General features: G+C 59.0%; 2 protein-coding genes across 4 annotated transcripts in view; one reads left to right on the top strand and one right to left on the bottom strand.

The window, feature by feature from the left end:
- PKMYT1 (protein kinase, membrane associated tyrosine/threonine 1) overlaps positions 1-9,064 on the top strand; it is a 14,383-nt gene extending 5,319 nt beyond the window's left edge. For 2 of the 3 annotated variants that reach the window (XM_032257874.1, XM_032257873.1), the window contains 8 exons: positions 896-1,160; positions 4,866-5,233; positions 6,040-6,533; positions 7,205-7,311; positions 7,445-7,617; positions 7,699-7,856; positions 8,644-8,709; positions 8,791-9,064. In XM_032257874.1, coding sequence (XP_032113765.1) covers positions 1,151-1,160; positions 4,866-5,233; positions 6,040-6,533; positions 7,205-7,311; positions 7,445-7,617; positions 7,699-7,856; positions 8,644-8,709; positions 8,791-8,902 — 1,488 coding nt within the window. In that variant the 5' untranslated portion in view covers positions 896-1,150 and the 3' untranslated portion in view covers positions 8,903-9,064. Of the gene's footprint in view, positions 1-895; positions 1,161-3,365; positions 4,684-4,865; positions 5,234-6,039; positions 6,534-7,204; positions 7,312-7,444; positions 7,618-7,698; positions 7,857-8,643; positions 8,710-8,790 lie in introns of those variants that run through there. The other variant, XM_032257875.1, reaches the window with a different exon arrangement.
- On the bottom strand, positions 8,373-12,582 carry PAQR4 (progestin and adipoQ receptor family member 4). The gene is made up of 3 exons (XM_032257880.1): positions 11,995-12,582; positions 10,476-10,697; positions 8,373-10,338 (listed from the first exon to the last, which is right to left on the bottom strand). Exons 1-3 carry the CDS (start codon positions 12,158-12,160, stop codon positions 9,905-9,907), a joined length of 822 nt encoding a protein of 273 aa, XP_032113771.1. The 5' UTR covers positions 12,161-12,582; the 3' UTR covers positions 8,373-9,904.

The following is a 12,582-nucleotide window of genomic DNA, read 5'->3' as shown; positions in this document are numbered from 1 at the left end:
TGACAGCCCCTCTTCCCTGTGACACCCTCTCTTCCCCTGCGACAGCCCCTCTTCCCCTGGGATACCCCCTCTTCCCCTGGGACAGCCCCTCTTCCCCTGGGACAGCCCCTCTTCCACTGTGACAACCTGTCTTCCCCTAGGACAGACGCTCTTCCCCTGTGACAGACCCTCTTCCCCTGTGACAGCTCCACTTCCTCTAGGACAACCCCTCTTCCCCTGTGACACCCCTTCTTTCCCTGTGACACCCCCCTTCCCCTAGGACAGACCCTCTTCCCCTGTGACAGCCCCTCTACCCCTGTGACACCCCCTTTCCCCTAGGATACACCATCTTCCTCTGAGACACCCCCTCGTCCCCTGTGACACCCCCTCTTCCCCTAGGACAGTCCTTCTTCTCCTAGGACAGCTCCTCTTCCCCTGTGACACCTCTTCTTCCCCTGTGACACTCACTCTTCCCCTAGAACAGGCCCTCTTTCCCCAGGACACCCCCTCTTCCCCTGTGACAGCCCCTCTTCCCCTGTGACAGCCCCTCTTCCCGTGACAGCCCCTATTCCCCTGTGACACCCCCTCTTCCCCTAGGACAGCCCTTCTTCCCCTGTGACACCCCCTCTTCCCCTGTGACACCCCTTCTTCCCATGTGACAGCCCCTCTTCCCCTAGGACAGCCCATCTTCCCCTGTAAAACCTCCTCTTCCCCTAGGACAGCTCCTCTTCCCCTGCCACAGCCCCTTTTCCTGTGATAGACCCTTCCACTGTGACAGCCCCTCTTCGCCTATGACAGCCCCTCTTCCCCTGTGACAGCCCCTCTTTCCCTATGACAGCCCCTTCCCCTGTGACAGCCCCTCTTCCCTGGTGACAGCTGCTTCCAGTGATAGCCCGTTCCGTGCTCTGTTCGCCAGGGTTTCCCTACACCCACGTAGGTGAACTCAGCTGCCGCCCTGCCTGGGAGGAACTCACAGTCTATTGGAGAGGTGGCCAGCAGATGTGTCGGGCCCAGTGAGAGGGTGAGGCGAGAAGGTCCCATCACCCAGGTCCCTGGAAGCTGCGGAGGTCACCCCTGCCTGGCCTTAGCTCAGGGACACCCTGGATTCACGTGGGAGCCCCTGCTCCTACCTCCCCCATCCCACCACTGAGGCTCTTGGGCCGGGCCAGTCATGCTAGAACGTAAGTTGTAGGGCCCGTGGGAGAATTGGGTTAAGATGCACAGGCTCAAGTCCCCGAATGTGCCAGGGTTGGGCCTGAAGGCTGTGCCTGTGACCTGTGACCTCGAAGATCCCAACACTCTGGCTCCTCACTTTGAGAAACCCTGGTATGAGACTCTGAGGTAATTAGAGTCAAAGGAAGAGTCTCCACAGATGGAGGGCAGCCTATCAGCCAGGCCCAGGTAGCCTCCCTCCCCTCACCACTCCATTCCCTCAGGGACTGGAGGCTGCTTTTTTTTTTTCTTTTTCTTTTCTTTCTTTTCTTTTTTTTTTTTTTTTTTTTTTTTTCAAGATGGGGTTTCACCGTGTTGGTCAGGCTGGTCTTGAACTCCCGACCTCAGGTGATCCGCCCGCCTTGGCCTCCAGAGTGCTTGGATTACAGGCGTGAGCCACCACACCTGGCCTGGAGGCTGCTTTTTTTTAGATTTTTACTTATTCATTATATATTTATTATTTTGTGACAAAATCTCGCTCTGTCCCCCAGGCTGGAGTGGAGTGGCACCATCTCGGCTCACTGCAACCTCTACCTCCCAGGTTCAAGCCATTCTCCTGCCTCAGCCTCCTGAGTAGCTGGGATTACAGGCGCGCACCACCACACCTGGCTAAGTTTTGTATTTTTAGTAGAGATGGGGTTTCACCATGTTGGCCATCCTGGTCTCAAAATTTTTTTTTTTTTTTGAGACAGAGTCTTGCTCTGTTGTCCAGGCTGGAGTGCAATGGAGCGGTCTCGGTTCACTACAACTTCTACCTCCCAGGTTCAAGTGATTCTCATGCCTCAGCCTGCCAAGTACCTGGGATTACAGACGCCCACCACCATGCCTGGCTGATTTTTGTATTTTTAGTAAAGACAGGGTTTCACCCTGTTGGCCAGGCTGGTCTCAAACTCATGACCTTGTGATCCACCTGCCTTGGCCTCCCAAAGTGCTGGGATTACAAGTGTGAGCCACCAAGCCCGGCCTGCTTTCGAGTCTTTGTTAAATCTGACATTTGGAGGCTGGATGTGGTGGCTCACACCTATAATCCCGGCATTTTGGGAGGCTGAAGTGGGCAGATGGCTCAAGTCTAGGAGTTTGAGACCAGCCTGAGCAACATGGTGAACCCCTGTCTCTATATATTAGGTATGATGGTGCAAGCCTGTAGTCCCGGCTACTCAGGAGGCAAAAGTCGGAAGATCCCTTGAGCTTAGGAGGCGGAGGTTGCAGTGAGCTGTCGTGCCACTTCACTACAGTCTGAGTGATACAGTATGAACCTGTCTCAAGGAAAAAAATCTGACATTTGAGCAGTTTCTGTTGCCTGTTTTGTTTTTTCATGTGTACGGGTCATACTTTCTTGTGTCTTTGTGTATCTTGTAGTTTTGGTGAAAACTGGACATTTTTGGTATTAACTGCATGCTGGTTCTCCACCCTCCTCCAGGGCCTATGATTGCTGTTTATTTGTTGGTGGCTGGCTGGACTACTGCATTGCAGTCTGTTTCCCCTGCACATGAAGCCTCTCATGTCACTCCCCTGAGGGTGCAAACTTGGGCATGTCCATAGCCACCCTGGGGCAAGTGTGGTTTTAGGAGGGCTCACTCTAGTTTTGCCCCCAATGACACCCAGCTATTAGGCTCCACCAGTGATCAGCTTATTGTTCTATTGTTTTTTTATAATACGTTGGGGCATGAGCCTCGCCAGTATGGTGAAACCCCATCTCTACTAAAAATATAAAAATTAGCCAGGTGTGTTGGCACACGCTTGTAGTCCCAGCTACTTGGGAGGCTGAGGAAAGAGAATTGCTTGAACCCAGGAGGCAGAGGCTACAGTGAACTGAGATCATACCAATGCACTCCAGCCTGGGAGACAGAGTGAGACCTTGCCTCAAAAACAAACAGTACCTTGGGCCATAAATTGTTCCACAGGCTGATCCAATTAATTTTTTTTTTTTTTTTTTTCTTTTGAGACAGAGTCTCACTCTGTTGCCCAGGCTGGAGTGTAATGGCCCAATCTCCGCTCACTGCAACTTCTGCCTCCGAGGTTAGAGCAATTCTGCTGCCTCAGCCTACTGAGTAGCTGGGATTATAGGCACACACCACCATGCCTAGCTTATTTTTTTATTTTTAGCAGAGATGGGATTTCACCATGTTGGCCAGGCTGGTCTTGAACTACTGACCTCAGGTAATCCACTCACCTCAGCCTCCCAAAGTATGGGGTTGCAGGCATTAGCCACTGTGCCAGGCCAAATCCAATTAGTTTTGAGCTCCTTTGACGGAGTAGCTTTTGAGGTCAGTGTTTGAGGTTTGCTCTGACTGCAGGCAGGCTCTTCCTCTTTCCCCACTTCTCTGTAGTAGTCTAGCACATGAAGCCTCTCATGTCAGTCTCCTGAGGGTGCAGCCTTGGGTGTGTCGCTGACCTGTGGTTAGTTGGTTGCCCTAATGCAGGTACCAGTCTCTTAACGGCTCATGACTAAAACCTCCACTGATTTTGACAGAACTTGAACTCCCCAACACTGTTTCAAATCAAGCCAATTTTCAGGGGGATGGTGGGTGGGGAGAGCTCTGTTTATGACCTGTGTCTACCCCTAGGCTAAATCTCTGAGTCATGTTGTAGAACTGGGGGCAGTATAGTGCACCTGTGTGCTGCTGCTGCTGCTTTAGGAGCAGGTAGCTGGGTCCGGTAGAGCCTCTGGCCTTCGCTGTTTCCCTTTTCCAGTGTGAAACTTCCTTCCTACAAATGAGCTGGGACTCCTTGTTCCCCGCCTGCTGGGCCTGAGGTACAGCCTCTACTGCATGGGAGCAGGTGGAAGAAGGGAGCCTCCGGCCTGTCTGTCACACTCAGCTGGAGTTTAGCTTCTGCCACGTGGAGTTAGGAGGGTTGAGAAGTGCTGAGAACCTGGCTCTCTTGGCTCTTGACTGGAAGCTGGGGGAGAGGGAGCCCTTGTTGGCCACACCTACCCCCAGTGCTAGGCTAAGGGAGTGGGGTGCTGGGGGTGGGAGAGCAGGAGTGTCATGGCTCAGTTGCCAACAGGCTTGCTGTTATTCCGAAGCTTTGGCAGGTTTTGTGGTGTAAACCTTTGTTTGCTATGTGCCCTGGGCACCATGCCCAGAGGCTTTCAGTGCCTGGGTTTGAATAATTGTCACCAGTTGTGCCTGTTTCACTGAGGGGGGGCGGTCCACGGGCTTTGCCCACTGCCATTCTGGAACTGGACACCACTAAATATGTTTTGGCACAACAGCTATGAAAAGAAAGAAACTTGAGGGATTCTATTTTGTTTTTTTTTACTTTGGAATTGGAGATAAGGGATAGTGGCCCCTGTGGTCTCGGAAGAAGCTGTGTAGTTCAGGGTCAGCGACCTGGCTGTGATGAGGACAGGGGGCAGGTGGAGCCTCTCTGACTCCAGAACCATCTTGGTCTTAACCTCTCTACCTGACTGCAAGACCCTCAAGAACACAGGCCCCATGGGTTTCTTATGTTTCTATCATCTCTAAAATATAACAGCCTGGTGGGCAGGTGAGTATGAATCTGTCCTCTGCCTTTTCCTGGTAGGTGCTTGTTGCTCCCATGGCTGTTTAAAGCAGAATAGAGGGATGGTGTAGATGTAGCTCTCTTCTGTGGCCTCTTTGGGGCCACAGGGTCATGTGGTGTCAGAGTTGACACACTGCCCTGTCCTCAGCCTCTGTCTCTGCCCCCAGGGCCTCCTGCGCTGGCCATGCCCGTGCCCACGGAGGGCACCCCGCTGCCCCTGAGTGGCACTCCTGTCCCAGTCCCAGCTTACTTCCGCCACGCAGAACCTGGCTTCTCCCTCAAGAGGCCCAGGGGGCTCAGCCGGAGCCTCCCACCTCCGCCCCCTGCCAAGGGCAGCATCCCCATCAGCCGCCTCTTCCCTCCTCGGACCCCACGCTGGCACCAGCTGCGTCCCCGGCGGGTGTCATTCCGGGGCAAAGCCTCAGAGACCCTGCAGAGTCCTGGATATGACCCAAGCCGGCCAGAGTCCTTCTTCCAGCAGAACTTCCAGAGGCTCAGCCGCCTGGGCCATGGCTCCTACGGAGAGGTCTTCAAGGTGAGCGAGGGGGCGGCTTCCAGGTCCATCTGGGGGACCTCCTTTGTGTCCCTGCCACTCCCCTGGTGGGACAGGGTCCTGGTCAGCCTGTTCCCCTTCTGTTCCCTACAGCCTCCCTCCCCTCACCCCGCCCCGGGCTCTACATTTGACTTGGCCACTCCCATCACCCGCAATGCAGGCCCCTCCAGGGGCTGCTCTGTACACACTGGCCCCTTGTCCAGAGTCTGGCACACCCTTTGGCAGCCCCTGTGCCATCTCCTCTGGCCCTGGCACCAGCTGTGCAGGGTCCTTGGCAAGTCTGCCCATACCCCGCCCTCCCCAGGCTGGCAGGCTCTGAGCTACTGTGTGCCTGCCACCTTGTTTTTCTTAAACACAGTTTCCAGTCATTTATGTATTTTTTTAAAGAGTAGTTTTCTCTCGTACGAGTCCTGTGTGAAGACAATTTTGTTAAAAAGTACAAACAACATTGCCCCCAGGTCAGCTTTCCCACAGGGGAACCCACTTTTCATACAACAGCCTGTGCTGCCCATGTTGCTCTGCAGCTGCATGAGCAACACATCCAAGAGGTCCCCTGGGGTTGGCTCAGGTCGGCCCGGCTCCTCTATCGCCGGGTCTCCACGGACCCAACCCCAGGGACGGAGGTTTTTCCAGTTTTGCTGTTGCCCTGGGTAGGGGTCTGAGACTTGCTGGCTACACCACTGTCCTGTGTGTGAGCCCTTAATGGAGTCTGCCAGGTTGTCCCCCAACATGGTTGCGCCACTTGTGGCTCTCCCCCACCCTGCCTGTGGGTACCACCTCCTTTCCAGGTGCGCTCCAAGGAGGATGGCCAGCTCTATGCAGTAAAGCGTTCCATGTCGCCATTCCGGGGTCCCAAGGACCGGGCCCGCAAGCTGGCCGAGGTGGGCGGCCACGAGAAGGTGGGGCAGCACCCGCGCTGCGTGCGACTGGAGCAGGCCTGGGAGGAGGGAGGCATCCTGTACCTGCAGACGGAGCTCTGTGGGCCCAGCCTGCAGCAGCACTGTGAGGCCTGGGGTGCCAGCCTGCCTGAGGCCCAGGTCTGGGGCTACCTGCGGGACACGCTGCTTGCCCTGGCCCACCTGCATGGCCAGGGCCTGGTACACCTTGATGTGAAGCCTGCTAACATTTTCCTGGGGCCTCGGGGCCGCTGCAAGCTGGGTGACTTCGGACTGCTGGTGGAGCTGGGTACAGCAGGAGCTGGCGAGGTTCAGGAGGGAGATCCCCGCTACATGGCCCCCGAGCTGCTGCAGGGCTCCTATGGGACAGCAGCGGACGTGTTCAGGTGAGGACAGGGGATGCCAGGTGTTTGGCAGGCTGTGGGAAGCCCTTCCTGGGACAGAAGCTCTATTCCCCAGAATGGAAGCTCCATCCTAGCCCAGGACACCCAGCCTCAGAGCTACGAGGCTGAGACATCGTCCCTGCGCTGCAGTGGAAAGGCTCTGTCTGGTCAGGCTGCCTGTGAGCCTCGAACCCTCCAGAGCCCCTTTGTGTAACTTGCCTCCTCCTCACATCTCCATAGGAGAAACAATTGTCACTTCACTCACAGCCAGGTTTAAGGGCCTTGCTGGAGCCCATTGCTAGCAGGTGGCACAGCTGGAACTGGCTCCAGGTGCTGGGTTCCAGGGTCCACACTGGTAACCACTGCCCTGATCATCAGGATAATAATACCTGTCACCAGTAACCGTGGCACCTGTCCAGCAGGGCACTGGGAGGACCTACCACTGTGGCACGTGGGCTCCCTGGGAACGGGGCCTATATTCCATGATGTCCCCATCCTGCCCGGGGTTCATAATCAGCCCTGCTGGGGCCTCCCTTCCCTCTGCTTCTGCTCCTCCCTCACTGATCAAGGAAGACAGCAGCCCTCTCCCACCCACCTCCAAGAGGCAGCCCGGGACTGAGTCTGTGTTCCAAGGCCAACCCTGCCCTCTTCTGTCCCCATCCTGTCCCTGCCAGTCTGGGCCTCAGCATCTTGGAAGTAGCATGCAACATGGAGCTGCCCCACGGTGGAGAGGGCTGGCAGCAGCTGCGCCAGGGCTACCTGCCCCCCGAGTTCACTGCCGGTGAGTGGGTGAGGGTGGGAGGGGGTATAGCCATGGGCTCCTGGGGAGACAGCAGCTGGGCGTGGAGACACTGCTGGGCTCAGGGTGCAGTTGCCATTCTGGGACCCCTGATGTGGCCTTTCTTCATGGGCAGGTCTGTCTTCCGAGCTGCGTTCTGTCCTTGTCATGATGCTGGAGCCGGACCCCAAGCTGCGGGCCACGGCCGAGGCCCTGCTGGCACTGCCTGTGTTGAGGCAGCCGAGGGCCTGGGGTGCGTTGTGGTATATGGCAGCGGAGGCCCTGAGCCGAGGATGGGCCCTGTGGCAGGTAAGCTCCTGATAGTGGCGGCTGCCTGCCTAGCTCCCCAGCCCTGGGGCCTGCCCACATTCTGAGCTCCTCTCCCCACAGGCCCTGCTTGCCCTGCTGTGTTGGCTCTGGCATGGGCTGGCTCACCCTACTAGCTGGCTGCAGCCCCCAGGCCCACCGGCCACCCCACCTGGCTCACCACCCTGTAGCCTGCTCCTGGACAGCAGCCTCTCCAGCAACTGGGACGACGACAGCCTAGGGTGGGTGCGAGTGCAGGGTATGGGGGGCTGGGGGGACATCACTGGGTCTCCATGGAAATTCATGGTAAATGGGGACCATTCCCACAAACCTGGCCCCCATCACACCGTGGGGAAGAGAACCAAGGCTGGTAGGGTGCGGCCCGGCCAGACTGAATGCAGCTTGGTATGTACTGGCTGCTCAGGGCATGGCTTCACACTTAAGGCACCACCACACCAGGGATTGACCAGCTGCACAGCCCTGACCCCAGTGGAGACTGCCAGTGCCCAGGGACAAGAAATTGTCCCTTCTCTGGGAATAAAAAGCCTCTGGAGTCTGGAGAGCCCTGCTCCGGGAGGAAGTCCTTGGTCCCTGGGGGCTGCTGGCCAACTGAGAGGCTGTAATTAGGAAACTGCTGCAAAGGAAAACCACATGCTCAGGGCAGACAGCTCTTGAGGACTCTGCCATTAGGCCCTTCCTTATAAAAACATCGCCTCATCCCTCGGGGGCACTTTATAGTAGACAAGTTCCAGAAAGGCTTACATTTACTAAACGTTTACTTCCAATCCGCCTCCATCAAGTCTGTATCTTCTGAAAAGGACAGAGGGGCCTTTGAATGTAGCCAGATGGAAGGTCTTTGAAGGCTCTCCAAGTGCTGCTTTCAGAGTGCACCAAGCTTTTATTGTATCTGACCATGGCTCCCTGCCTGTTGGTCAGGTGGGAGCCTAAAGCCTGCCTAGGGACAAAGCTGGTCTCGTCCTGCACTCCCCACCCCTGAACACCTTGCTTGTCTCACCCGCCCTCCTGCAGGCCCTCACTGTCCCCTGAGGCTGTCCTGGCCCGGGCCTCCACCCCCAGGAGCAGGTGCACGCCCAGGTAAGCAGGCCCAGGGGCTGGGGTGGGCAGGGCAGGGCTGGCTTTCGGATCCTGAGTGTCACTCCTCTCCCCTCCTCCCAGGGATGCCCTGGACCTAAGTGACATCGACTCAGAGCCTCCTCGAGGCTCCTTCCCCTCCTTTGAGCCTCGGAACCTCCTCAGCCTGTTTGAGGACACCCTAGACCCAACCTGAGCCCCAGACTCCGCCACTGCACTTGTAATGTTTTACCCAGTGTCCCTCCCATCGCTCTTGAAAGCTGGGGCCCCTTGGGAACTCCCATGGTCTTTTCTGCCTGGCCATGTCTAATAAAAGGTATTTGAACCTTGGGAGCACCCAAGCTTGCTCGTGTGGCAACATGGCCCTTCCTGTCCCTTTATTGATGTCATCCAGCATCTTAGGCCCCTGAGGCTGAACCCTGCTGCAGAACTGTTTTCCTGGCCTTGGGCCAGCAGCCGGAGCGTGTGGCCAAGAGGTTTCCTGAGCAGGCACATCCCTGTGGGCAGCTGGAGCTGTTGGAGCATGGTACTCAAAGTGGAGGGCAGGCACGGCCCAGGGGTCCCAGGATCTGAGGCCACTGAATTCCATGTCCCAGTTGCCTGGAAGAAGCAGCTGCAGCCCTTGTGCCTGTGGCCAGCTGGTACAAGAAGGGTCCATGCCCCCTTGGTCCTTTTGCCCAGAATGCCTTCCTCCATGTCTCGGCAGAGGAAGCCAGGGCGGGCAAGCTTGTGGCTGCTGGGAGAGCTTGTATGCAGGGCAGAAAGATGGAGGTCAAGAAGCCTGGGCCCAAGGGGCTGGCCAGAGGCCTGGTGGGAGTAGCAGGACGGAGTGAGGGCTCTGAGTTGGCAGCCTGGAAAGCTGGCAGGACTTCAACTCTCAGAGCAAGACATGACCCCAGAGTCCCTCTGGTCCAAACCCACAGGTCACAGAGGGTAAACAGGTCCCAAGAGGGAAAGGTTTCCTTCCAGCTGACGCAGTAAAACAGGAGCTTGGAGGGAGAAGGCAGGGAAGTAAGTCGAAGGGCCACCGCATGGCTGAAGAGGTCAGTCCACAGGGAAGAATGGGTGAGGAGGGCTCCTGGCTAGACGTCTCCTGAGCTGGAAGCATCCAGGGAGCCAGCCCCTTGCAGACCAGGAGGGAGGAACACCTGGTGCTGCTAACTCTAGGAGGCTGCTGTGGGCAGGCTGTCTTGGCAGCTCAGTCCTGGGGACAGGCGTGGTGGGCAGCCCAGAGCAGGTCGGGCACGACACCGGCGTGCAGCTGTAGGATGGAGCCCACGCTCAGCAGGTGCATGATCTGGTGAGAGTTGCCCCAGTAGTCAAAGCGGCCGGGTCCCCAACGCTCGGGCAGGCGGGCCACGTTCACCAGCCCCCCAAGCAGCGCCAGTGCGTCCATGCGTAGGTAGCAGGGCAGGGAGCCTGGTGCCCCTGAGCCCAGCCCCACTCCCCGGGCCCCAAACACCAACAGGCGGGCAGCAGCCTGCCACCCAAATGCCCGGAGCCGAGCACTGGTGGAGGGGGCGGTGAGGGCACGCCAACCAGCCACACCCGACAGCAAGGTGTAGCCCACCAGGGCAGCTGGGCGCAGCCAGGGCCTGCAGGCCAGGGTGCAGTGGATGATGGGCAGGGCCCCTGCACAACGGAGAGAGCAGAAGAGGGCACGTCAGTCTGAGGGTCCACCTACCCTTCGCTACCCAGGGCTTGTATGAGTCTCCCATGCCTCCCCGAACCAGTGGCCCCAGATCCCATCCCTTGGGGCCCTGACTCACCAAGTGTGTTGACAAGGCAGACCCCACACATGTCCAGAGCGAGGAGCCGGGCATACACAGCGCTGCCCCCTTGATGGCACATAAAGAGGTGATAGAGCACAGAGCCTGCAGGAGGTGCCAGGCAGGCCACGCAGTGTGTGCCCCCCAGCCAGCCATCCTTGCCCAGCTGACCCCAGGGCATGGTCATCGGCACCAGCACCAGGAAACCCAGCAGGGCCAGCCCTAGGGAGGGAGACAGTCATCCACCAGACAGCCTCAGTCACGTCCTCAAGGGGACCCCAGTCCAGACATAACACAGGACAGAGCAAGGCAGGTCCAGGTAATGGTGTCATCCAGGTGGCAGCCTGGCTTTGGCCAGAGGCAGGCCCTGGGCAAAAGGCTTTTGGCACTGGTTACTTATGGCTCAGGATGGTCTGGGAAGTGGAGACCATGATCCCCACTTTGCAGGTGAGCCCAGTGGGTAAGCAATGGCAGAGGACAGGCCTGGGCCATCCTACTCTCACACTGCTTTCCCCCAGCAAGCAGGAGGCCACAGGCCCCTGGCCTAGGTCAGCAGAAGCCTAAGGTGGCAAGACTTCAGACTGAGTTGTAAACAGGACACATGGGCAGTGATGCCAGCCCATGGGCCACTGGGCTTGCTCTTTCCAACCCAAGTCCTCCCCTCTCCATAAGTGTCCATGCAAATGGAGGCATTGGGCCTTTTTGTCTTCCATAAAGGGGTGAGGCCTGGCAGGGGAAAGCAAGTCCAGAATGAAGGGAAGGGGACCCCGAGGGGCTTGTGTCATCTCCCGAGGCCCCTCCCGGGGAGTTTCATTCCTCCCTGCCTAAGCCTTTCTGGGAGGTCCCCACCCCTTCCCACCAGCCTCTAGCATTGGCCTCCCAGGGGCCAAATGGGGCTCCGCAGACTGCCCACTCTCGTGGGATCTGACCTGGTAGAAACTCGGAGAAGCTACCCAGGCTGGGCCCGGCCGCTCAGGGCCCCTCGCCTAGCTGGGGCAGCTCAAGGACGGGCTCGGCTGTGTCAGCAGAGCTCCGCGGGGTGCGGAGGAGGGGCCGGGTGCCTGTTGGGGGAGGAAGGAGCCGCCACCAGGTGGAGCCCCAAGACCGAGCTGCCTGGGTCGGGGGCGTCAGGGCGGCTGAGTTGGGAGGGGCGCGGCGGCTCCTCCCGGGCCTTCCGCATGGCAGTCAACACCATCTCCCGCCTGGGTGCTGGCGGGAGAGGGTGCCCGGGGCGCTGGGATTACAGAGGCCAGACACCAAGCTCCCTATCCCTAGGACTCAGAGGGATTAAGCAGGCTCAGCCCCCCACTCTGCTTCCCTCTCCTGACCCGGCCCCCACCCGCCGGGAAAGCGGAAGCTGGCAGCGCGGCCCGCCCGGGACAATGGCAGCTTTGTCACCAAGGCTTCTGGCCGTGCCAGCCCAGGTCTTGGGCGCTGGGACGCTTCTCGGCCTCAGCCCCCGGCCCAGCACGGGTAGGGCTGCCCGAGGTGTGGGAAGTGCGTTAGGGGCGCGGCTCACCGTGTGTGTAGATGTTGCCCAGTTCGTTGTGCAGGTAGAAGAGGCTGCGCAGGCAGCCCGAGCCGCTGCTGGCGGGCCGGTATCCGGTCAGCACGAACTTATTGAACTGCAGGTGAGGCGGCGAGCTGGCCCAGTCCAGCAGGCGCGGGCCGGCGAGGAATGCCATAGTCCGCACCGCGCTGGCGGCTCGCGCTCCTCCTGTCCTCGAGCCTCTTCCTCAGTGGGGTCGCAGCACGGGGAGGCCCATCACGGCCCGGCGCCCACTTGCCGCCCTGGGCTCGATTGGCGCACGCGCTGGTTTGGGGGTCCCAGCCCGCGCCCCTCCTGCGCTGCGCACGCGCGAGTCCAACGCCCCCGCGCCAGGGCGGAGGCTGGGGACGCGCCTGAGGCCTGGGCGCACTGCGGTCGGCTCCGCCAAGACAAGCGCGCTGCAGGGACAGCTCGCGGCAGGGGCAGCGGCAGCGGCGGCAGCCGGTCGTCTCTCCGCAGCCGGGAGGACGGGTGCGGCCGGCCACGGGAGGGGACGCCAGGCTCCGCCCCAGCTCCTAGTCCCCGCCGGCTGGCCGGTGTTTCGCGCGCTGCGCTCCT

The sequence above is a fragment of the Sapajus apella genome, unplaced genomic scaffold (assembly GCF_009761245.1).
Source record: "Sapajus apella isolate SASKATOON/1434 unplaced genomic scaffold, GSC_monkey_1.0 scaffold99, whole genome shotgun sequence".
Taxonomy (NCBI): Eukaryota; Metazoa; Chordata; class Mammalia; order Primates; family Cebidae; genus Sapajus; species Sapajus apella.
The sequence above is the reverse complement of the archived record's forward strand: the minus strand, read 5'-3'. Positions and strand labels throughout refer to the sequence as shown.

Coding starts and splice junctions, on each gene's coding strand:
- PAQR4 (XM_032257880.1), bottom strand. CDS start 12,160: ATGGCATTCCTCGCCGGCCCGCGCCTGCTGGACTGGGCCAGCTCGCCG. Junction 10,698..11,994: donor GGGCAACATCTACACACACG/GTGAGCCGCGCC, acceptor CTCCCTCCCTAG/GGCTGGCCCTGCTGGGTTTC. Junction 10,339..10,475: donor CTGCCTTGTCAACACACTTG/GTGAGTCAGGGC, acceptor TCCGTTGTGCAG/GGGCCCTGCCCATCATCCAC.